Genomic DNA, 26,580 nt, shown 5'->3' with positions numbered 1-26,580 from the left:
TACAGTTTAATTCCCAATGATACAGAATAAAAATAGACAATTAATAGAAATAGAAAATAATAATGGTGCTTAATAGTATAATAGGTGCTTTTATACGGTTACTGTGTGGATTTAAATATTAAATGTTTTATCGTTATTTGTATTATTACTATTTTATTGTATTTCTGAAACCCTTTTTGCTCTTTAACATACTGTGATGACTTTCAGAAACACTATACCCGGTTCAATAAACCAGTCTACTTTTTTGTTGAAGGAAAAAAAAAACTCAGCGAAAGTACTTTATCACCCCCAGCCCATTATTTCCTGATCCAGCAAGTATGTCATTTCTCACAAAAGTCCCAGAGCACAAGAAAATACAGCACTCACATTTTTCACAAATACAGAATATAATAACAGAGAAAATTAAAGAGCGAGCAGAGCATTTCTAAACTTCCTACTCTACTGCTTGAGATTTAGCTATTAAATTTTTCATACTCCATGAATTTTAAAACATACTAAATTACTTCTATTTATAAAAGCCACATGCCCTATTATCTGAATTAGATTCCTGTTTGCAGCTATTCTCTCTAATGAGCTGTGGTGTGAAAAAGTGCAAATCATGACCACGGTCAGGGCTATACTGTTGCTTGAACAGAAATGTGTCAATATAAGAGGCAGAAATTATGTTTAATATAGAGGCTCAAATGCAGTACTTTGCAGTTCTTGAGACAAAACATACCTATGATTATAAAGCATGTCAAATTTCAAAATGCCGGGATTTGATTTGGGAAGAAATCCTGGAAGATATGGCTGGTGATAATGCAGGGAAAATAATTTAAGAATGTTCTTCAACATGTTGGAGTCTAGACTATGTATAAAATGATAACAAAAAGAAAAGAAAGGTCATTCTTGAAGTGGATTGGCTTTTTGTTTATCAGATGTGTTCTTTTTTCTGGTGTGGTCTTATTTAATTTGAGAGGTGTTTAAACCATAAGAAAACTGTCCTGGATGACACTCTTAAAGAGGCATCACTAGAAAAAAAACTGCTTCACGAGCTGGGGTTGGAGACACTAGTTCTGACTCCTGCACTTCATTCTTAGAAAGCCAGTCTGTGCCGTGTGTCATACCTCGCCACCTTTCATGTTCTTCATATTGAGCGCTCCCTTCATGCCCTTCCCCTTCTCTTTCTTGTTCTTCTTCTTCTTACAACAGCACTTCTTGCAGATGCAGAAACAGCAGGTGAGGATGAGAAGGCCAGCCACCACTGCAATGGCGATGAGAGCCCAGGGTGGCACTGCCAGTCCAGTGGACAGGGGAAAGAGTTACAAAGGAGATGTCAGGAGGAACATGGACTCAACTATGTCCTGAATCACAGTGAAAGAAATCAGTTTGGGAAACATATCTCAAGAAATACGTGTACATCTCCAACTTTGGGAACATTTGTCACTCTTCCTTTATTTGCTTTTTGCGTAGTTACCAAAACCTTAGCTTTTAGCATGTCTTCATTTTTTATTTGGTCTATCAAGAGTAAATTATTTATGGAAAGGTTTGCATACAACCATCTTTCCAATATGAAGTCCCTCAACATAGACTGTATGACAAAGAAATTGAAGCTAGTGTATATGAGCAGTTTTATTTTCTCTTCAACAGTTTGCAAATAAAAATAAAAGGAGATATACAGTAGGTGCTTGGCGTACTTAAAAAAGTGGCAGAGTGAAATTGTTTTGGCATAAATAAGATGTGTGCCATATCCAGTAGTATTAATACATAATATTTATGTTGTAAATGGTCAGCTACAAGCTATTTTTAGAGGATTTCTGTTTATTTAGACACATTGTGGCCTGTCATATATCACAAAATGGCAAGGAACTTCAGAAAACTAAATAAAACAAATAAGGGCTAAATAGACTTTTCTTATCATAGTAATCCAAAAATCTCATGCAACATTTTCTTCAAAGTTGAAAAACATGGGTTGGCAGCTTGTTCCAGACACCCACCACCACCAAAAACTTTATTTTAACAGCAGGTGGTGTAACAGGGTGAGAAAAATGGGTGGAGGGTTATGTTGACTGTCTATGATGGCCAATGTTTATTTTTTCTCCTCTTCAATTGAGGTGTCCAAGCGTCTTGAATCACACGGTGGGGCAGGTGCAAATCAAAAAAGCCTGAATGACTTTGATTGCCCAGATGATTATTAATTACTATACAGTTCAGCGGTGACATGTGGGATTACAGAACAGGCTACATCAGCCCTACATCAGCCCTGGAACAAGGAGTCAGAGAGGAAATACAGGGAACAAAGCACCATTAAATACAGGTCAAAGGCATACAGTAAGATCATTAAATAGCCCTGACTCATTGGGTCTGCCCAGCCCCTGTGGTCACCAGGAGTTCTGGCCAGGAATCGGAGATATAAGCCACGGTCAGCACAGGCTCAATGAGAAAGATTTGGGATAGACAATTTGCACCACTGGGCACAGGAGAGGACTTAGGGGCAGGAGAGGATTCAACAAAGATCAGCAGAGAAACACTCAGACACTGTCTTCTTCCCCCCTCCCCTGGATTTGTTTTAAAGAGACAGGTTAGGTGGGGCACCATATTCAAGCATTGAGTACACAGTAGATGAACTTCCAGTTATAAATCATTGGTGATGAAAAGAATGTGCAAACAAAAAATACAGTACAATGTCATCTTGCTCAGCTAACAGTTTCTCCATTCTTTAAGGCATCTTACAGGCTAAACTGTGTTTAAAATGTAAAATATCCCTTCAAAATAGTAAATAATATCATACCATTTATGATTTTCCACTGAGTGAATTTTACTTATTACTTATTGTCTAATTTACAAACAAATGGCAAGAACATTATGAAACCATCTAAGATCAAATGAACATAAATCTTGAAATTAATGATATGTGTACACATAGACCCCAAAAGAATAACTCAAACCAGAAAAGCTAATATAGAGAAAATATAATATCCTATTCTACATTTTTAAATTTTGATTTCGTATATCATTTGTCAATTGTGCTCCTTCTCTAATTAATATAACAGGGAACTGCACTTTTCCTCCTTGCCTTGTGCCAGCTCTCAGTGACTTACAAGGGATTTTGACTATCTGATTGTAGAATTTGTTCATGAGCTCCTTATAGTCTTCTTTCTTATTGCCCATGGGCCCTTCAGCCTCGGTGGAGTTGTCTGCCACAGTGGACATGGCTGGTGCTGGAGCCATTGTCATGGTACTGGTGGGCTCAGCGCCCACAATGGGCTCTGGTTTTTTCTTGAATAAGTTCCAAGTCATCCTGAAAGGCTAGGCAATGAACACTCCCTGAAAAGCAAAAAAAGAAGTAAGAGTCAGTACTAAGGGTGCAATCTGATATGTGGGACTGTAGCCAATGAAACAGCTAACCATTAACTCATAAGAAAACAATTAAAATGATTTGACTTGTAAATAACCACAATTGTAAATAACAGTGATTTTTCACCAGCAATTCAAGCATATAAAATATCACAATCTGTCTTTTGGACTTGAGAAACCTTATTTGCAATTTTTTTCTAAACAGAGAAAACAAAGCATCAGTTGGCACTGTTTTTTAAGTGACCACACAGACTTTTCCTGATTACTTGTGATTACTGCTTACTTCAATACAGTGTTCTAAGTGATTATACTTCAGTCTAATCCACATAACTCAAGAGATAATGGGAAAGCTAACGTTCAGATAATATGTAATTAAATGATAATAATATAGCTTAGCCACAGGATTTCTCATTGCTTTACACTATAATCCATCTCTTGTTTCAGACATTTTACTTCGTTCTGTCAGGGGCTGTTAATAATGAATGGCACAGCATTATACAAGAATAAGACTCTTTTATAATTCAAAAGATGAAACTGGTTATAAATGTACCATCTTAGAAAAACTTTCACACATTATTTCAAGGAGATTTTGCAGAGGAATAATGGCTCAGATGAAAAATATTTAAATTAAAATGCGATTTATTTTATTTTGCCATTGACAATGTAACACATACTGTACCGGTACAGTACTTTTTATCATGAATATTATTATGATTATTATCTATTAATAATCATGCAAGATGATTCAAGATTAATGTAACATTTTTGAAGGTTTACGGGTAATGCATAGATTCTGTTTAAAAACTTGTCTGAAAATGATTTATGAAAATAGAATTGCGTGTTTAAAATATATTCATTCATTCTTTGATCTACAGTAATATATGTCAGCAAAGCAATTAACAATTAGTTTCCCATACTGTTTGTATACAAATTATGTTTATGTATTATGTTTAAACAATTTTCTGTGGAATTGTATTTTCACATGAAATAATGTATAAAAATATGAATAATAAAGATTAATTGCATTTATATAGTGCTTTTAATCCCAGAGGACACCAATGCACTTTACACATGGGAGGTGTGAGGAATGGATAGTTATTATGCACGTGCAGTGGCACTACACAGCAAATTAGGTAGAGAAATAAGAAATGGCTTAACCACTTGATTTAATTAATTTTAATAGCAGATATGATTAATATATGTCTCTATATTTATATGACGATCTCACATTGTAAAACCATCCAACAGCATTTTTTTTGCATTTTCACTTTGTTTTTTACATTTCAATATGAAAGGCAAAAACACCATACAGTACTTACAGAGAGACTTAATTATTTAATTAAATGTTCCCTTCAGGAGGTTTAGCTGAATAGCTTGTAATACTGCAGTAATTGCAACCTTGATTTATAACTTGTTCAACCTTTATGGCTCCACTGGCTGGACATTTATTTTGACTTGATTTTCATCATAATGCATTTGTTTGTTTGAATAGGTGATCTGACGTGATAAATACAACATGTGCCTATTGTAATTCTGTAGAATAGCTGTGCACAAGACACTGGGGGTGCAAGAACAAAAAAGCTGGCTACATTTATAAATCATTGGTGTACTTATTAGCATTAAAGCCTTGAGGATATGCACAATGAAAATACACAATGAGAGGAGACATATGGGGGTACTGAATACAGTAGGAGCAGAGGGGTAAATAACAGAGCCAGTTAAGTAAAGGCCCTTCTAAAGAAGAAGGTTTTGAGTCTAGATTTGAAGGAGTTCAGGGAAGGTGACTCTCTGAAGTCCTTAGGGATAGAATTACAGAGCTTTGGGGCATAACAGGAGAAGGCCCAGTCACCCACAGAGTGTAGATGGGCTTGGGGGACAGATAGGAGACCAGACTTTGAAGAGCGAAGGTTGCAACGTGAGGAGTAGGACAACAGTAGCTCAGACAGGTACTGAGGTGTCAAGCCATGCAGATCCTTATACAGTAGGTGAGCACGAGGGTTTTGAAGTCAACACGAAACCTGACAGGAAGCCAGTGCAAAGACTCCAGGATAGGAGTAATGTGATCACTTGCACAAGACCTGGTCAGGATTCTTGCTGCCTAATTTTGGACATGCTTCAGTTTGTTCAATGTGGAATTAGAAATGCCAGTGAGTAGAGTATTACAGTTGTCAATTCAGGAGAAGACAGATCAGCTTTTCAGCAACAGTAAGTGGTAAAACAGGATATATTCTGGCAGTATTTCTGAGGTGAAAGAATAATGTTTTGACAATATGTTGCACGTGTGGGTCGAATCAAATGAATTGAATCAAATATCACCCCCCAGTTTTTCAATTAAGACTGAAATTCAAGTACAGTACCATCCACGGATAGGGTTAAAGCATTGGCTTTACAAAGTTGATGAGGGTGCCAATAAACATGACTTTAGTCTTGTCATAGTTTAGATGAAGGAAATTTTGAGTCATCCATGTTTTTATGTCGGAGATGCAATTAGAGAGAATAGAGACAGCATCGTCAGTGTCAGGTTTGGTATAGATGTAGATTTGATTATTGTTAGCATAAAAGAGATAGTTGAGGCCATGTGATCTTAAAAGCTGACCAAGTGGAAACATGTAATTTCTGAAACGTAGGGAGCCCAGTATTGAGACCCGAAGAACACCAGACTTAAAGAATTCAATTTCAGACCTAAATCCGCCAAGAGAGTCAAAGTGACAGCGATCAGTGAGGTAAGACCATTTAAGAGCAGTGTCAGAAATTCCAAACACAGTCTCAAGACGAGAAGATATTGTGGTTAGCAGTGTCGAAAGCAGCACTGAGATCAAGAGGAATGAGGATAGAAAGAGAACCGGAATCAGAAGATATTAGAAGATTGTTAGTGACTTTATAGGACAGCTTCTGTGATGTGAAGTTGTTGGGAACCCAATTCGAGGGATTCAAAAAGGTTGTTTGCAATGAGGTGGTTATTTAACTAAATTGTAACAGCACGTTCCAGAATTTTTACAAGAAAGGGTAAGTTGGAGATAGGGTATAAATTGTTTAGATTGTCTTTTTGGCATGGGGGTAATGGCAGCACTTTTGAGAACCATTAGTACAGCACTGGTGCTCAATGCAGAGAAAAGTGAAACAGGATTGAAATAGAGTGGTGGAATGGGATCTAATAGCTGATAAAAAAATACATGTATAAGTAAGTAAATTTAGAATTCCCAAATATTTTTTGTTAGTTAGTTAAGTACAGATTAGTCAGTAATACATTTTGTCTCAACAAACAGCACACACGAGAAATCACACAAGGAGAATGAGGAAGTGTGGGATGACATTTTCTATAGCTGGTTGTATCCAGGATTTAAAAAGACCTTGCAACTGGCTGAGTTACATTAGCAGAGGTGGGCTTTCTTGCATTCAATGCAAAGGGAAACTAGTAATTTGTTTGGTGCCAAGCCATTTATGAAAGGCCCTTTCTGATGTGCTAATTGCACTATTTAATTTTCTTAAAAAATATAATTTGTATATTAAAGTGAAAATGTTTTCAGATATATTTTTAAAAATCATCCACTACTGGTGAAACGTGCCAAGATAGCTGCACAAGCTCCAGCTCATCAGTTGTTGCTTCTGGATACAAAGAAAAGCACACAGTGTATTTGTCACGATCGTAATCCCTCCTCTTACGGGCGTTCCAGCTCTTTCACATTTTAGTTGATTATGTGCACCTGCCTCCAATCCTACCCCCCCTTATTTAAGGCAGGCGCTCTCGCTTCTCTGGGCCGGCCTACCACCAAGTTGCCCTACGTCTGCGGCTTGAGGGCATAGCAGCGTCCTGACCCAGTTGAGTCCGGGGCTCAGAGTGCCTGGCCCTATCATCCCATTTTTATTCCTTCTCCCAGCACTTGATCCCATTCCAGTTTTTATCCTTGTCTAGTTTTTGTTTCGAATGGATCTCCTGGCTATGGACTATTGGACTGCTTCCTGGTTTCCCCTTCTGGATAGTTTTGGATTTGTTCGCCTGTGCCACACCCCCCGAGCACCAGTGCACCATTGTCAACCCCCCCTGTTTGCCAACCTGCCCAGTTCCTCGTCGTCTCCTCCCTGTGTCCGCTAACACTTACTCCCGGATAATACCATCTGCATAGGGTCCTGACCTACGCTTTGTGACAGTATTGGCTTTATTTGCTTACTGTGGACTAGCACCAAGCAATATGTCTTTTGGGAGGAGCAAAGTGCCAAAAAAATTAAGACTACTATACAATGCTCATTGAGAATTCTTCATTATCAAAAAGGCTTTATCTAATCTGTGACAGTCTAATCATTAAGTTACAATGAAGTCAATGAAGAATTGGAATATAAAATCAGTTTCATACACAATGGAATTGTATGAATACAGTATTTGCATGTTTTGGGTATCAAAAAATGCTTTGTATATTTAAAAAAGCGCTTTTATGTTCTGAAATACAGACACATAAGCTATAGCCATGTAAAAGCACTTCATGTAAAAGAGGAACTTACCCTGAATATACACAAAATGTCTACAGTACATGTATCAATCTCTAGCTGTTTCTGCATTTTTCTGTGCTGAAAAGTGACACATTTACTGTTGATCCACAACAAAGAAAGCAAAACTAAATACACCTTGGATAGATCCTTGGTTGTAATTACGTATGTACAGAATTGACCAGGAGAAAGTAATGAATGAGTAATGTTCTAAAATTGAGTGCTTATAACATTTCATAGCCAACTGTTTATTACTGTATACAATGTTACTACTACTACTACTAATAATAATAATAATTGCTTATACTTATATAGCACTTTTTCAGGACACTCCACTCAAAGCGCTTTACAGGTAATGGGGACTCCCCTCCACCACCACCAATGTGCAGCATCCACCTGGATGATGCGACGGCAGCCATAGTGAGCCAGAATGCTCACCACAACACCGGCTATCAGTGGGGAGGAGAGAAGAGTAATGAAGCCAATTCATAGATTGGGATTATTAGGAGGCCATGATTGGTAAGGGCCAATAGGAAATTTGGCCAGGACGCCGGGGTTACACCCCTACTCTTTTCAAGAAACACCCTGGGATTTTTAATGACCACAGAGAGTCAGGACCTGTTTTACGTCTCATCTGAAGGACAGCGCCTGTTTACGGTATAGTGTCCCCGTCACTACACTGGGGCCAGCAGGGTGAGCGCCCCCTGCTGGCCCCACTAACACCTCTTCCACCTCTTCTAATGTTACTCTACACATTTGGTTAAATGCTGATTGACTATTGAAGATGTTGTTGTAGGAAAACCGGCTCAGGGACGCCAAATATGTAATCATAGTGGCTCTCTGAAGGCACCAGTTCTGTAGGGTTTGGGCATTTACTGAGACAATTATTAATTATAGCAGTAAATCACAAAGTTGATTCTTTTGATGGCTTTAGAATCCAACCATGCGACATAACTCAAACAACGCACACACACAGGTACTAATACACGAGGATACATTTATTAATACATAGAATATGCATATAAACCTAACAGATCTTATCGAGAGGGTTATCAGAATACAAAAGGTATATATTCAATCAGTTACAAAGTGTTACACATATCAAGAGGACATACGTTCAGTATATCATTCATTTAGACCGTTTCATAAATGAACTTGGTTATAACTTCTACATTAGATACTCAAAACAAGTACATAACTCTTAGGAATTAAATTGATATCAACTGGTTGGGATAACAATTGAATTCTCGAGCTGTAATGCAGTGAAGTTGAATACTCATCCAATTTCTGGGGATTCAGATCTCCTGCGGGCACAAAGAAACAGTTGCAGGCTGTTGCTGTCCAATCCGCGCTCTCTGGCTCCGTGCCAGGCTGTGCTGTGCGGCTTGCGACGGTGCGCTGGTGATGCTCACTGTTGGCTTTAACTAGCACAGTTTGTGCACAGGAGAAAAGATGACTGTGGGTCCCAGCAAGTCAGGAAGAGGACCAGTTCATTCCTGATGAAGAGCTAGTTCTGAATAGTGATTCAGCTGTCCACAGTTCCGACCTGTTCACGAGGCCTGCTGCTGGTTACTCTCTGGCAACCTCCACTCTAGACTCTTAGAACAAAGGAAAGTTCTGGCACTCGGACACACTGGCCGTTCCGTGGTTGTCCGGGCTGAGTCTCAGGATGGTCAGGAGGCGCGCTGCGAGAATGTCCTGCCCTTGGGAGCCTTCTGCTCCTGGGCCGTCCTGCCCTGGAATTCTCCTTTGAATTCCCTTTAGAACAGTCCACAGAATCCTCTCCAGAATATTACTGAATCTTACTGAATCTCTCAGGCCCTCTGTGTTGCCTGTTTTTACCTGGAGGAACTTCAGCTCGTTGATTGGCTGAGAGTTCCATGGGCATCAGAGTCCCACGTGGGTTACTCGGCCCTACCAGTCCCTGATTGGTTGATCAAGGTGAGATATGAGTCTCTTACTCCTGACACTTAGGAATGCAGTCCAGATGTCCAACTGGCACTCCCTAGACAGATAGGCGCCAATGGATGACCATTGATCATGATAGCCAGGTTTAGCTAAGTGCATCCCCCTTTGGGAGCTGTCCTTATCAGGAGAAAACATCTTAAATCACCCTGCATGAATAGTCTCTCTGTGGCTGCACCACAGAGATGAACAGAGAAATGGGACCTCATTTGGGAAGGCTCAGAACACTTAATTCTTTCTTATTAATAAGCCTCGCCGCTACATTGTTATAAAATGATACTGCCACATTAATATTCCAGGTTTAATAAATTAATATTGTGGGTGTTAAGACATGTATTTTAATTTTTTTTTATTTTTTATATTGTCAATAAAAGTCAAGAAACTTTTCTACTCAATGCTACCTCTGTTATAATGCCATTATCAGACTTACACCCTGACTCTGAACATAGTTGCCCCCCAGGACTGCGTACTCAGCCGTCTCCTCTACTCCCTACCAACCGGAACTGCGTCACCAGGAACAAACAAACTCGATTGTTAAATCTGCGGTTGATACAACGATCATCGGCTTGATCACAAATGATGATGAGTCCGCATACAGGGAAGAGGTAAAAATGCTGACAGCATGGTGTCAGGACAACTACGTCTTTCTGAACACCAGCAAAACTAAGGAATTGATCGGGGACTTCAGGAAGCACCAAGGAACAGACCATGCACCCATTCACATCAGCGGGTCCGCAGTGGAGAGAGTCAACAGTTTCAAATTCCTAGGTGTCAACATCACAGACGATCTAACCTGTACACTGGCATGCCATAGCACATCCTGACCAATTTCTACAGGTGCACCACTGAAAGCATCCTAACCAGCTGTGTCACTTCCTGGTATGGTAACTGCTCCACCTGAGAGCGCAAGGTACTCCAGAGGTTGGTGATATTGGAACAAAACACTACTGGCCTCGCGCCATTAAATATACATATACATATACATATTGTATACAGTACAGTTTGCATACGGTAATATGTTTATGTTACGTGATTAAAAAATAAATAAATAAAAATGAAAAGTCCAGCACCAGCTGGATTCAAACACACAACCTGCCAGTTGGTAGTCACACACCTAGACCAGTAGGCTACAAGACAGCTCGCATGATCAGGTAGGCGAAACAGCCCTACACAGCCCTGCCGCAGTACACGGATATAATCATACCGTTATTAATTTCTTGAGATACGCGATTCCATATTATATTCCCTTTTAATCAAATTCTAAAAGTATGCTTGTTGACTCCGGTATCACGTTAGTTAAAGACTTCGAAGCTTACAATGTTTAGGGAGAAATGGAATACGGGTGTGTATTTTTTTCTCTAAAGTACCAAGACCAGCTATATACTGTATGTTTACGTTCCAAAATTAATATCGTTTATGGCCTTCACACGCGTTACAGTATGCTCCTATTCTTTTTATGCTCAGCTACTAAGATTTCCCTTCAGTGGTAAAATTAAATATCTACAACAGGCACAGTAAAGACGTTTACAATAAGTCTTTCTACGACAGACCAACGGACCACGAGTGCCCCTGTCGGTCAACCAATCACGCACCGCGGTATCCTGTGTCATCATACCTGCGGTATCCGTACCGCGGTGTCTGTACCGCTCACTTTGAATGGCTGCATCTGTATGGCCGACATTAGAAGTTGTGCGAGCCGGTTTACCAGCGCGGTTACGTAACTGCCCTTCCCTCTGAATTGCAAGGACCTCAGCTGCCGGGCTGAAGGGAGATCTCCCTTTAGCTCAACTGGCTGGGTCCCTGTTGAGTGATGCCAGAGGCCTGGGTTTGAGTCCCCAGTGGTGGGGGGCCGACCTGAGGCAGCAGCGGTGAGGGCACATACCCACGTGAACCCGAGAGTGCTCTGATATTATCTTTTATGCTTCCTCATTTGGGATTGCCGATTTTAATTAATTAAACACTTACCTGTTGGCCCCTTCCAAAATGGAATTATTTGTGCTTTCTTATCTGCCTGTCATTTTACATTTGTTATCAATCAATCAAGGTTTATTTATCAATGCACGAGCAGTACAGCATTCAGCGGTGTTGTCGGCAATGAAATGCTTTTATCCTTGGGCTCGGAAAGAGGGATGGAAGAGTAGGACAGAAATTTTTAGGAATTAAATTAAGATTAGGATGCAATAAATTACACAATTACAATTTACAATACAATTTACAGATTGTGCGAAAGTAAAAGAAGGTGATATGGTATGACAGAAGGTATTTAGTGCTGTTCGTACAATATGTGTCCTGTGAGTGCAAGTGACAGGAGGGCGCGTGTGCACCCTATCAGTTTAACAAGTTCGCCTATTCGCCAGCGGCCGTTGGGGTAATTGCAGGCATCTGCTGTGGTTGGCTGTTTAGCAGTCTTACTTCCTGGGGGAAGAAGCTGTTTCGAAACCTGTTGGTCTTGGTCTGTATACTTTGGTATCGTTTTCTGGTTGGTAGTAGAGAGTACAAGTTGTGGTTAGGAAAGCAAACATATGAATTACACTACGTGAGGCAGATGAAGACTGGCTGATAGACAAACTCTAAACAAAAGAACTGTATTCTCTTTTTCATTTTCAACTTTACCTTTTCTTTATATAACAGGCTTAAAAACATCTAAACTGTTCTACACTTCTCTTGTCTTCAGTCAACTCTTTAGAAATAAGTAAAATTGAATAAAATAATCTCTAACAACATTGTGATCTGATTTCACAACTTCTTCCTGTTATTTTATGTACTTGATTAAGGATTATGTGGTGTGTGGAGCAGCAGAGTGCTGATTTTAATCAATGGTGTTGTTTCACTAAAGCAATGCGACACCACTTCACAGATCATTGATCCTGTAATGTCCAGGGGTATAAGTGCATTTCACAAATACAAATGGTTACATCTTCCAGTTGTCCTTACTTGCTGATAAAGGTCACAGAAGTTTAGTCTCTAGACACAATAGGACAGTTTATTGATATACAGAGACTAAATTCGTTGTTGAAACTGATTTCTCAGTCATTATGAATTATATTTATTAACAAAGGCTAATCACTTTAACAAATAAGCATGTGCAAGAAAACAAACTAAATAATACATTTTTTAACAATAAAACTATGCTTTTTGATTTTTTACACACAATAATCAAAAGCAGAACTCAATTTAAGAACTTCATTTAAAATTTAATACAATTTCACATTAGTTTGAATATGGATTCACATGGTCCCTAATGTATATGCTTGGGATATAGAAAAGTCCTGTTCCGTTCTTTAACAACATTTTATATTTCATATTTTTTCAAAGTACATCTCTTGTTCTTAAAAAAATGGGAAAAAATTAAAATCAGATTTTCTGAAATAACTGGCAATTGAATTTGGAGGGTTTGACATATGTACTGTACTACAATGTGAAATAGTAATCTCAAATGGCAAGATAATTATATGAATGTTCAGCAAAACAGAGGATTTATTTCTTGGCATAACCCCCTAAGTGAACTAGAGGCCTAAATTGAATTAAAGTTTACAGGGCTGTTGTAGCAGTATTTGTGATTTAATCTACACCTGAGGCATCTTATGTGGCTTCTAGACAAGACACATTTTATGATCTAGCTTTTTACTTTATGTCAGCTATTATATTGGTTTATGATCTGGTCTTTAAATTACTCCTTGTAAATTTTGAAGGATAAAAACATATTTAAGGATTTCAATAAGAATGTGTGGATTTGAGGTTGTGATTTTTTGGAGACTATTAATACTTAAAATTAGCTGTTATTTATTGTGATTTTTATTAGATTTCAATACTCAAAACTAATTCACTCTACCTCTGAAATGTTGTTTTTCCACAGAATACACTAAAGTTTTCTTTATTGACTTTTTGGGGTTTAAGGTTTTATAAATGACATTGTGGATTAAGTTACATCCTTTGGGATTGTATTCTGAGAACTAATACTAAGGCAGGAAATATAAATTGTGTGTTTGAATCTTAAACCCAGTGATCATTTGTCAGTATTAATGAACACACTTCAATACAGTTTCAGTCTTGACATGAAAAGTTATTAGATCTTATACAGAAAACTGCAATAGCTAAAAAGAAAATCTTCACCTCACCTTTTAGTAGAATTACATCCATGAGAAGAAATTCTATTACCTCAGAACACAGACTATGCAGACAATTATTTGGTACCATTTTTTGTACCAAATAAACCAAAGGTTAACTAAGGTAAACTAGTAAAGTAAACTGGTTTATTAAAGTAAACCAAAGGTCAACTTTATGATTGCTTTGATCACTAAATCTGGACCCCCTACATTTCAGCAAACATCCCGTTTGCTTTGAAGCTGGAGATGTTGACACTAGCTAGGCATTAGCTTTCTAGATTCTTTGAAACACCTACATCTATAACAATATTACATTAGATACTTTGGGGAAATTACATCCTTAAGAGGTCAGTGACTCACAAATCATAAAAAAACACTTCCCATCAAGGTGTTGAAAAGTATACTTTTTTGATTAAACATTTGGACACAGTATACATGTTTATACAGTATGTTAACTCTTTGCAGTTTAGAACTGTCTTCCTTCAAGAAAATATAACCTCTTTGATGTTTCCACTGGTGTGGACCAGAGGAATCCGACTTTTTAATTAAAACAAAGCATCGCGACGGGTGTTGACGCGATGTGATTTCTGCCCAGTGCTCTGAATGTCAAAGTGAAGAGACTCAATGAAGAGCAGGTAAATGGCGGAAGTAACTATGACTCTCTTAAGTCCCTTGGGTAAGGATTGGAGACTTAGTGACCTCTACCTCCACATGGTCCCGCTGGTAACTCCACTGCTCTGTCTAGGCAGTAGGCAGTACCAATGGCAAAACCTTAAAATTAAAAATAATGTTCATGTTGAACCATACCGGCTGGCATGTCGCCCGGGTCAACAAGGTGCCCTGGAAGGACCTGGGGCTGGGTCCTGCTCCAGTAGTGTAAAGATCGAAGACAAGATCCAAAGAAGGAGAATTAAGACTCATCTCTGTGAGTACACAGACGACACATGAAGACTTGGCCCAGATCAGGGCTGATGAGAGTTTATTCTTCTGCTCGACTGGAGCATCCTCGATCATGATAAGTCACGCGTTTGTGATCTAAGGATCCCAATAAAAAGACATAAAGAGGCTAAACGATACCATTGACCTCGAAAGCCTAATATTAGAATGTGATTCCTCCATGATGAACATTCTGGAGGAGGTGGCTGAAAACGAAACATCTGAATACAGCAATGAGAACCCATCACCACCTCTGCAAGTGGAAGATGACTAACCCAGAAGCAAATGAGTCACTTGTTGAACCAGCTTTCCTAAGTGGACTTAATGGCAAGAACACCATAACCATGCATCTACCAGACGACAACCAAACATGCCTGGTCTGCAATGAAAAGATCAGAAGACCGAGATTGTCACTACAACACTATGTACTCAAACAAATGTAACAAAACTTGCAATAGCCTTCACTCTATCCAGTGCCACCTTCCCAAGTGCAAAAGCAAAAGAAAAACATGAATGATGAGAAAGGCAAATGGAAGTGTAATGATTGCAACATGAACTTCCAAACAAAATCACAACACAAAAGACATTCCCATCCTGACATCAGGAATAAGGAAAGAATCGATGATCTAAATAAAAACAAAAGCAAAGAATCCAGTAAGACATGGATGGAAGAAGAACTTACTGAAAACTGAAAACATTGGAAATTAAGTATAAAGGGGCTACAAACATTAACCAACTAATTGCCCAAGAACTCGGCTCAAAAAATAACAAACAAGTTGGTGAAAAAAGAAGACCAACAAGAAATAGAAAACTACAAGAAAACTCACTAACTAACACTGAACAAAACCCATAAGTAACAAAAAAGAGGACACCCAACTTTTCAACCTACAAAAAAATCGCTGGAATCAACTTCAGAATCAAAAGACTATCTCAAGACATCGCTAACAGAGATGAAACTGAAACAGCCTGGAAAGAAGCTGTTCTCAATGATTCAGAGGACCCTGAAACAATCAAGCAATTAACTGAAATTGCAACAGAAAAGCTATTACAAACTCCTAAATCTGAAACTCTAAAAGGGAACAATAAAGAGCGAAGACACAACAAACGCCAAAATGGAAAAGAATGGTCATGGATAAAAAGAAGAGCAAACAAAAAAAGGATCTATAAATATCACCAATCTCTGTACAACAAGAACAGATCAAAACGGACTTTTCTCATCCTTGATGGAGCATAAAGTACAGTATATCTTGTAGATTTCACTTCTGCCAATTTTACAACTCCTACAAAAAGAAATGGGAGGATCCCACTACGTTTCAAATCAAGGGGGAGTTCTGACAATGAAATATTCGAAACTCTCATCAGGGAAGTGGAAATCCAAGAAAACATCAAAGCAATGAAGAAAACATCTGTGCCTGGACCAGACAATGTTGACTGACATGCCATCAATAATCTGGAGGGTGACAGCGAGACACTACTCCAATTGTTCCACCTCTGGCTAATCACCGGCCATATACCCAAACAATTAAAGCAATGCTGAACAATATTGATACCAAAGACAACAGATGAAAAGAGCCTGGATAACATCAGCGATTGGATACCCATTACCATCGGGTCAATGCTCCTCAAACTCTTCTCAAGAATAATAACCAAACGACTAGAGAAAGCCTGTCCAATCAATCAAAGACAGCGTGGTTTCATCGCAGCCTCTGGCTGCTCAGAGAATCTGACAGCACTACAACACATCCTGAATAACACCATAAAGAATCACAAGCAAATTGCTGTGGCATTCATTGATATTGCCAAGGCTTTTGACTCAGTGGCCCACGAACACATACAGTATTCCAAGTACTAGAACAAAAAGAGTTAGATAACCACATAATTGAGCTGATCAAGAACTCCTACCATGAATGCACAACCACGATTAAAGCAGACAAACAATCCTCACATGAAATCTCCATCAATGTTGGAGTCAAACAGGGTGATCCTATGTCACCTCTACTGTTTAACCTAGCCCTGGACCCCCTGATAAACGCCTTGGAAGAACTCAGTTGCGACATTGGCTTTTGCAGATGACTTGGTTCTGCTGAGCGACAGCTGAGAAGGGATGAAAAAGAACATTTGCACCCTTGAAGTATTCTGCGCTCAAACAGGACTGATGGTCTTAGCCAAGAAGTGCCACGGGTTCCTGATTTCACCGACCAGGGACTCATATGTCATCAATAACTGCGAACTATGGAACTGCGATCCATAAACAATCAATTACATATGATTACACACTGTGAATCAGAGAAATACCTCGGTCTCAAAATAAACCCATGGACAACGCAGTAAATCTGCTACAAGATTGTATCCACAAAATTGACAAAGCCCCACTAAAACCTTCTCAAAAGTCAACAATACTGAATGTACTGTATACACAATCCCAAGACTGATATAGCAGATGGACCATGCCTATACCACTCAAATATCACTAAAGAATCTGGACGGACTCATAAGGAAAGCAATAAAAAGGTGGCTACATCTCCCTGAATCCACATGTAATGGACTACTTTACTCCAGTAATAGAAATGGAGGATTGGGCATAATCAACCTCTCCAACCTGATAACATCAATACAAATCAGAAGGCTACAGCACTCTGATGCGATCGGAAGAAGCACAGGAAAAACTTCAGAAACTCTGGCTCCAGGCTGGAGGCAATGTAAGCAAAATCCCGCAGCTAAATGACCCAACAACCTTAACAGTGCAATCAGAGGATATACTGCTTCCAGAGGGATGGGAACCCAGTCCCAACCAAAAACCAAAATTCATGACTCCCCGCAACTGGCGTAATGACGAATTCGAGAACTTGACAAAATTACCCATTCAAGGAACTGGAATTAAAAATGTCATGACCCTGACAGTAACTCCTGGCTAGCGCATCACAAAGATTTCAAAGAAAGACACTATATTGCAGCACTACAGCTTTGGGCTAATGTATACTCCACCAGGGAAAGCCTGAAACAGGGGTCAAAGGGGATACCCAACACTCTGCCGCAAGTGCCAAGAGAAAACAAAATTGGGAAATCGGAAAAGAGCCGGCACTTCAGGCTCAAAGAATCAAATGAACTGAGAAAACCTGACCTAATTTTCACGAAAAACAAAGAATCAATAGTAATCGATGTAACAATACAATATGAGCAGAACCTGCACACACTAAAGGAGGCAGCAAGAGAGAAAGTAGTTTACTATGAGCCTCTGAGAGACCAGATAAAAGAAACAACAGGAGCCGAAAAATTCACCTTCTACGGCTTCTACGAGTCTGGAGAGTCTTCATAGATTGGAGAAAGTAGACAGAAACAGCTGGCAAAACTCAGCCGAAGAGCCCTACTTTGGGGACCTTGTAATGATTACAATCGGCATGGGAGCACCCAAAGCCATTGGTGGGTGTGTCATCCCAGATGCTGTCATGCAAGTGTCATTTTGGAAGATTAAGTGGACGGGCCACTGAACCCGGAAAAGAAACCAGTTAATCTGGTGATTATAATAGCCAAATGCCTTGTCATCTAATTAGTGACACGCATGAATGGATGAACGAGATTCCCACTGTCCCTACCTACTATCTAGCGAAACCACAGCCAAGGGAACGGGGTTGGCGGAATCAGCGGGGAAAGGAGACCCTGTTGAGACATGAGAGGTGTAGAATAAGTGGGAGGCCCCTGGGTGCGCTGCCAGTGAAATACCACTACTCTTATAGTTTCCTCACTTACCCGACCGCGACCCGCTCCGGGGACAGTGGCAGGTGGGGAGTTTGACTGGGACGGTACACCTGTCAAACGGTAACGCAGGTGCCTTAAGGTGGGCTCAGGGAGGACAGAAACCTCCTGTGGAGCAGAAGGCCAAAAGCTCACTTGATCTTGATTTTCAGTATGAATACAGACCGTGAAAGCGGGGCCTCAGAATCCTTCTGGCTTTTGGGGTTTTAAGCAGGAGATGTCAGAAAAGTTACCACAGGGATAACTGGCTTGTGGCGGCCAAGCATTCATAGTTACGTTGCTTTTTGATCTTTCGATGTCGGCTCTTCCTATCATTGTGAAGCAGAATTCACCAAGCGTTGGATTGTTCACCCACTAATTTGGGGCCGAAACGATCTCAACCTATTCTCAAACTTTAAATGGGTAAGAGGCCTGGCTCGCTGGCCTGGAGCCGGGCTTGGAATGCCAGCCGCCTAGTGGGCCACTTTTGGCAAGCAGAACTGGCGCTGCGGGATTAACCAAACGTCATGTTAAGGCGCCTGATGCTGACGCTCATCAGACCCCAGAAAAGGTGTTGGTTGATATAGACAGCAGGACGGTGGCCATGGAAGTCGGAATCCGTTAAGGAGTGTGTGACAACTCACCTGCCGAATCAACTAGCCCTGAAAATGGATGGACGCTGGAGCGTCGGGCCCATACCCAGCCGTCGCTTGCACCGGGAGCCGGCGGGGGCTAGGCCGCGATGAGTAGGAGGACTGAACTAACATATACAGTGACCTGAAGGAGGCGCTACTTACTAAAGTTGACATATCCCCAGAAACATACAGACAACGCTTCAGGATGACCACAGTTTCTCCAGAAGATACACCTACAGAAACCTACTACCGCCTGAGGGCTCTGTACAGAAGATGGAGTCGCCCAGAACAGTGTTCCAAAGAGGAGATTGGCAAGGCCATTATTTTGGAGCAGCTGCCATGTGTCCTCCCCTATGACACCAGGACTTGGGTGAAAGAGCATGAGCCAGCCGATGGGTTGGCAGCAGCCAAGCTGGCTCTGCAATATATCAATGTGAGACAAGTGGGGTCCTCCACGACATCCATCTTCTGTGTCAATAAGGACCACAGATAATCAAGAGCCCAGAGGTAACTCTGTTGAGGCAAGGAGGACACAGGGGGAGGTCAAGGACCCTAGTTTGCATGGTACTAGTAAGGGCCTGGTCTGTTTTTATTGCCAGCAGATCATCTAGGACAGCAGAAGACACACATGCGCATCAGTTCATGTTTTTATTGGCCCACCATGTACACTGATGTCCAAAAATACTGTACTACTTGTGCAGTTTGTCAAAAAACAAGTGCTGTCCGGAGATCTGATAGAGCTCCACTGTATCCGTTGCCGGTGATCTCTTCTCCTTTTCAGCGCATTGCAATGGATATAGTGGGACCATTACAGAAGAGCCATACAGGATATCGATATATACTGGTTGTATGTGATTATGCCACCCGGTTCCCAGAAGCTTTTCCACTTCGCTCCATCACAACACCGAAGATCTTAAGCGCTCTGGTACAGTTATTTTCCAGGATGGGCATTCCAGATGACATAATCACAGACCAAGGAACTAATTCACATCCCACCTGATGGGTCAACTCCACAAACAGCTTGGCATCACTTTAACCAAACCCTCTAAAATACGGGTAAGGACTGGGACAAGTGGTTGCCATTCCTTCTCTTTTCATACAGAGAAGTGGCACAGTCCTGTACTGGGTTCTCCCCCTTTGAGTTACTGTATGGGTGGACTGTCCAAGAACCTCTGGATCTTCTGTGGAAGACCTGGGAAGCCACTCCCCTTATAACTTCAGAGAAAGGTATTGTGCAGTATGTGTTGCAGATGAGAGACCGCCTTGAAAAGTATTGGGAAGAAGCTCAAGAGAACCTAAAAGAAGCCCAACAGGCCCGGAAGCATTGGTATGACCAGAATGCACTCCACCGGGAGTACCAGCCAGGACAGAAGGGCTTGCTCCTGCTTCCCTCTGCAAACAGTAAGCTGCTGGCCAAGTGGCAAGGGCCTTACACCATCCTCCGTAAGGTAGGGGCGATTACATATGAAGTGCACCACCCAGACAAGGGGAAGGAAAAGCAGACATACCAAGTTAATCTCATTAAGGAGTGGAAAGAACGGGAGTCTGCAACCTTGCTTACAGTGTGTAAGGTGGAGGAGGAAAAGGATGACTTTGCTGGCTTAGAGGCATGGAAGCAGCAGACAGAAATGAACCTAAAACACCTGACTGGGGGTCAGGTAGCAGAGTTGCAGCAACTGTTTACAGAGTTTCCTGTCCTGTTTGCTCAGAAACCTGAGAAAACCAATGTCCTCACCATGCCATTCACCCCTGCACCATCGAGAGCGTCCTCACCAACGGGATCACCGTGTGGTATGGCAACACCTCTTCGCGAGAAAGAAAGGCACTGCAGAGAATGGTCAATATGGCCCAGAAGATCATCGGCTGCGGTCTCACCGAGATTAAACAGCTCTATGAGGACCGCTGCCGTGGTAGAATTCTGGCCATCACAGAGGACAGTCACCACCCCGGGTATGAGCTCTTCACCCCACTGCCCTCAGGCAAGAGATATAAAAGCGTACGGACACTTACCACTAGATTCTTCAATAGCTTCTATCCACAAGCAGTGAGACTGGCGAACACATTTAGCCATCCCCCTCAGACCACACCTACACCATCACCATCTACCTCTTTATGATTTCTTATCTATTGCACATCTCCAGTCATTGTTTACACGTCTGTATTGTTTACATTCAAACTGTCTACATGTTTACTTGCACATTGTCTATTGTTTGTTTGTACATTGTCTTGATGCACTGTTTGCACTTTGTTTTGTTTTTTACACTTGTTTTACAATCAAGAGACTTTCTGTAAGTAAGAATTCCATTGTACCAGTACCGGTTACATATGGCAATAAAGTTCAAGTTCAAGTTCAGTTCTCAAGAATCCTATACCAATTCGCCAGAGACCACATCGCATGCCTGAGGTTAGCTGGAGCACTGAAAGAAGAAATCCAAACCATGAGAGACATGGAAGTTATTGAGCCATCGACTGGTGAATGGAGTACCCCCGTAGTCATTGTGCCCAAGAAGGATGAGTCACTAAGAGTTTGCTTGGATTTCCGTAAGCTCAATGCTGCCTCCCAGTTTGATGCTTACCCAATGCACGTATTGATGACCTCCTTGAGAAGATAAGGGCCGCCAGTTTCATTACCACCTTGGTGCCCAAGGGTTTGGGCACAATCATTAAAGCATTTGATGATTCAAAGGATCAGTTGGCAGACAAAAGGACATTGTTTTAAAAAAACAATGCATTTTTTGATGAAAAAAAACATTTAACCTACCAGAGCACACATTTTTCTTACGTAAATCTAACACTGTATAATATCTGTAGTAGAAGCAAGGTTTATTTATTGAGAAATATTGGTGTCAGAAGCGGGGTGGGATAGCCCTTTGCCGAGGACAGCGAATTAAGCGGGGGAGAGTGTAACGCATATGGCCGCCATTGCAGGTTGTTTGAGCCGGCTTACCAGCGGGGTGACGTCACCGCCCTTTCCTGTGGATAGCAGGGACCGCAGCCGACGTGCTGAAGGGAGATTTCCCTTTAGCTCAACTGGCTGGGTCCCTGTTGAGTGAAGCCGGAGGCCTGGGTTTGATTCCCCATCGGTGGGGGGGCCGACCTGAGGCGGAAGAGGCGAAGGCGCATACCCACGTGAACCTGAGAGTTACACCAGAGGCCCGGGTTCGAAAAAACAACAACAAAATGGAACTAGCACACACACGCATAAACCCGTTCTCTAAGAAATAGAGGCCAGGAGTCCTACCATGCTTAGGTCCTATCAGCTCCCCACTGCAGCTGTTAGGTCTCTCCCCCCCTTCTAAATAGGTACCGTATAGTCCTGCCCCCTCAGTCTGTACCACTGTTACATAATTATGGAGCTGCATTTCCCCCAAGATAAACTAATTTCCAAACATGGTAATTCCTTCATTCTTTTAAACAATAGTGTATACAGAATGTACAAAAAAAATACCAACCCTGAATACAACATTTTACTTATTTTTAACCACCTGTAAAAATGGTATTTCTTTTACCAGAAGATGTGTGCATGCACCAATCAGCGTTGACACTACAAAGTCAAGCTGAAAACGGGTATCGGGTTTGGACCAAGGAGGCTACCATACCCGGAAGTCAGACAGCAACAGGGAAGAGACAGACAGAGCGCTCTCTCACACAGCTAAGTACAAATAAACAGAAACATAATGATAGACCTACAGAGTTTGTGTTTGTGTCTCTAAAGGTAACAGGAACTGATTTTGAAATAAGATGTGGTAATGTTTTTCATGTATGAAATAGGAAGCTCCTAGCCAAGCCCCGAGTGTGCACCCTCATGAGCTAGCTAGCCAACAGGAAAGTGTATACATGAACGTGTGTAACTTAAGTTGGATAATGGGTGTCGTGTACTGTACTGTCTGCGGACGGTGACAGAAATGCCTCTGTCACATTACCTCCCTCCTCTTCAGGATTGACGAAGGTCGCCAATCGAGATAAGTAGTCCGCAGTGATGTTCATCTTGCCAGGTTTCCCCTGGTCCTCACATGTTTTAGACCCTTAATGTCAAGCTAGTTATTTATTATTTTTTCATTTATCTGTTTATTGCCAAGTCACCATTTATTGATTCATTACTAGTGAGTATTTAAAGAAAATAGTATATACTGTATGTGGGGCCAACAGCCATATCACCCTGCAACTAAAACTGGCATCCCACTGAAGCTAAGCAGGTGTGAGCCTGGGCAGTACCTGGATAAGAGACCTCCTGGGAAAAAAGGTTGCTGCTGGAAGAGGTGTTAGTGGGGCCAGGGGGGGGGGGTGATCACCCTGCGGTCCATGTGGGTCCTAATGCCCCAGTATAGTGATGGGGACACTATACTGTAAATAAGTGCCGTCCTTCGGATGAGATGTAAAACCGAGGTCCTGACTCTCTGTGGTCATTAAAAATCCCAGGGTGTTTCTCGAAAAGAGTAGAGGTGTAACCCCGGTGTGCTGGCCAAATTTCCCATGCCTCCTAATAATCCCCCTCTATGAATTGGCTACATTACGTTGTTCTCCTCCCCCCCCCACTCCAACGGCAGGCAGAGCAACGCGCCGGTTGGAGTATTCTCGGTCGCATTTAATGGCAACGTCAGCTCAAAGATTTGGTTCAAACCACCAAATGGAGACAGGCGCACCGACAAGCAGACCCTGCTGAAGCGGGATTAACGCTACGAAAGAGAGTATATACTGTATGTATCTTTCTTTGTAAAGATAGGCATGCATATTTGTACTACAGTATATATATAAACTGAAACAAAGATATTTAACTAATCTTTTATATATTATTCTTGCAAATGTCTTCACTTGTGTTGCTTCAAAACCTGCTGTAATGATACTTAATAACAACTAATATTTGTTATATACAAACTATGATAGAAATATAGAAAATACATGATTGTGTAAGTATTCAAACCCTTTGGCATGACAAAGCTAATTTAATTTAGCTGCAACTTCATTAGGTTAGCTGTGCAACACTTGGGTATAGTTTAGAAGTACTTAAACAATACAAATAAAAAACACAAAGCAACAGCAGAGCTGCTAAAGAACATAAATGTCCTGAGCTGGCCCAGTCAGAGCCCTGACCTCAATCCATTTGAAAATCTGTAGAATGGCTTGAGGTTTGCAGTTCATCAACAGTTTATGATGTGGCGAGCAGATGAGTTAAGATGTTGACAGGCTGAAGAATCCAGGAACTTGAGCCCAGTGAAGGCTCTGGGAGAGACGAGAGCAGACGGAGATTGCAGAAGCAGGTTAGTGAGAGCAGCTGTCGGGGCAGATCTATGCAGGGTGGCTGTGCCACCACAGAGGGTTATCGACAGGGAATTTAGGATTCCCTGTCCTGGCTGAGCAGACAGGGTACTGACAGGAAGAGCAGAGGCATATGAAGATATTTTCTGGCAGGATTTAGGCTGAGTGTTCTTCTGTGAAGCAGGCTAGTTATGCTGAGGGCACTACATTGGTCAGAAGTACCTCAATAACAGAGAACCATATCAGTGGCAGATTAGGGTTTGAATATCCTGCATGGATGGAAAAGGGGCCTGTTAATTAGTGGTTGGAACAAATGGCCAAAGAAAGTCCTCACAGCCCTGGGAGGTGATCTTCTCCTTGTACTAATGTGCTTGAGGGCTTAGGAGACCGAGGGCTACCAAGCTTTAGTAGAGAGATTAGTTAAAGATAAACTTTGAAAATGCTCCCTGATATCCTAGATTGATTAATATGCCACTTTGTGATGCCACTTTCAAAAGAGATTTCTCTTGAAGAATACCTGACAGATCGAGAATGCCAAGGTAACTCAAAAACCAAGGTTTTAAAGTCAGCAATTGAATAATTGGTTCAATTAGAATGTATTTCAGAGTTTGTCTGAACAGGAACCTGTGATTATACATGAAAGAAGAAATTATTTTATTTTTAAGAAGTTATTTTAAATCGATGTGAATTTTCAAGTTCAAGTATATTTGGAATTACTTATTTAGTGTTTCTTACTTTAATTGATTATTATATACAGTATTTTGTTTAATTATTATAAAACCAGGTGCCATAATCAGATTAATAAAAGGATCATCCTTATTTGCAGATCTGTATTTACAATTTAAATACATATAATTTTAGGAAGAAAAAATTAATTAAGAAAATAAATAGAAATATTGCAAATTTATTTTTTATTAAAAAATAGTGTTGCAAAACTACAAATTGTAGTGTATATGATCACACTGTGTTCAGTCTGTGAAACAACAGCGTTATTAGCTTAAAAAGGCTGCAGCTACACTGAATATTGATTAGAGCTCAATCACAACTTCCATATATCTGAAGGCTTCTCTGATTTGATTTCTGGGACATGAATATCCCAGACTACTATACATTAAAGTTGCATGTATTCACAATGACAGCTTCTCTTTTATTGTTGTGGGGAATGGGTGATAATTTGGCTATTCTTTAAAGCATGGTGAATTGTTAATAGGCTCTTTTGTTAAAAGTTTAGAAAGGTTTGGGTGTAACCAATATTATTTTCTTTAATTCATAGTCACAAAAATTGAATATGGGGTTTTTCTGGGTGGTTTAGACATAGGTCTCTGAAATGCCTTGTCTGTAATCTTGTAGAGAAACTTGTGTATTGTATGTTTATATTGTGTGTCACCTTCCTTGTTAATAAATATTTGTTTAACCAAGTGTGCCTTCATTATTACTCTTTATCTAAACTGTTCCAAAGAACAAATAATTAATGTACCTCTAACTATACCAACCACTCGAGTATATTCTTGACATTAACCTTTACAAGTTGAAGGTTCTGATTATTCAATTTACCTATTAATGTATGTGCTCAGTGATTTTTTTATTTTCATACCCTCCCCATTTGCAACAATATTATGCTTAAAAAGCCCGAACAAAGTTTCCCAAGGTTAGCTGTTTTTAAATGTGTATGCGGCAAACTTGTGAGATAGAAACTATGATAGTTTGTGAGTTGGGGCACTGTAACTTCTTTATTTAGTTTGTGATTTGCTTGCTGCTCCAAATAGAAAAAAATAGCAGAAAAGAAAGGATGAATTAATTATTCCATAGGACAGGTAGAATTCGCCATTTATGCTGAATCATTGATGTTGGTTATTCTAAGTAAGACTCAGTTGTGGAGTAGAACTATTGAAATGCCTCTGAGCAATGGGATTGTTAGTTGTATTGAGTTAGTTGATTTTCTTTGAGTGAGCTGCATTTACAAAATGAATATTGAAAACCTGACTGCTTTATTTAAGTTATTGACATTCTCAACATTTCATAATGATGTGTATAAATACGTATATTTAAATGGTAGCCTAATCAGCTGATGTTGCTGGGAACAGATTCCAAGTGAATTGGAAATACTGGGTACTCAGAAATTGAGGCTTTTC

The 26,580-nt window shown here is 40.5% G+C and overlaps 1 protein-coding gene across 8 annotated transcripts in view; it reads right to left on the bottom strand.

The window, feature by feature from the left end:
• Window positions 1–26,580, bottom strand: part of syt2b (synaptotagmin IIb) — a 179,125-nt gene that overhangs the window by 21,891 nt on the left and 130,654 nt on the right. For all 8 annotated transcript variants that reach the window (XM_088639846.1, XM_088639845.1, XM_088639852.1 and 5 more), the window contains 2 exons: window positions 3,081–3,306; window positions 1,107–1,273 (listed from right to left, as the gene is read on the bottom strand). In XM_088639846.1, the coding sequence (XP_088495972.1) occupies window positions 1,107–1,273; window positions 3,081–3,279 (366 nt within the window). In that variant the 5' untranslated portion in view covers window positions 3,280–3,306. The remainder of the gene's footprint in view (window positions 1–1,106; window positions 1,274–3,080; window positions 3,307–26,580) is intronic.

Source organism: Lepisosteus platostomus, chromosome 7, assembly GCF_059453375.1.
Source record: "Lepisosteus platostomus isolate fLepPlt1 chromosome 7, fLepPlt1.hap1, whole genome shotgun sequence".
Classification (NCBI taxonomy): Eukaryota; Metazoa; Chordata; class Actinopteri; order Semionotiformes; family Lepisosteidae; genus Lepisosteus; species Lepisosteus platostomus.
Note: the sequence above shows the minus strand (reverse complement) of the source record. Positions and strands in the feature narration are given on the sequence as shown.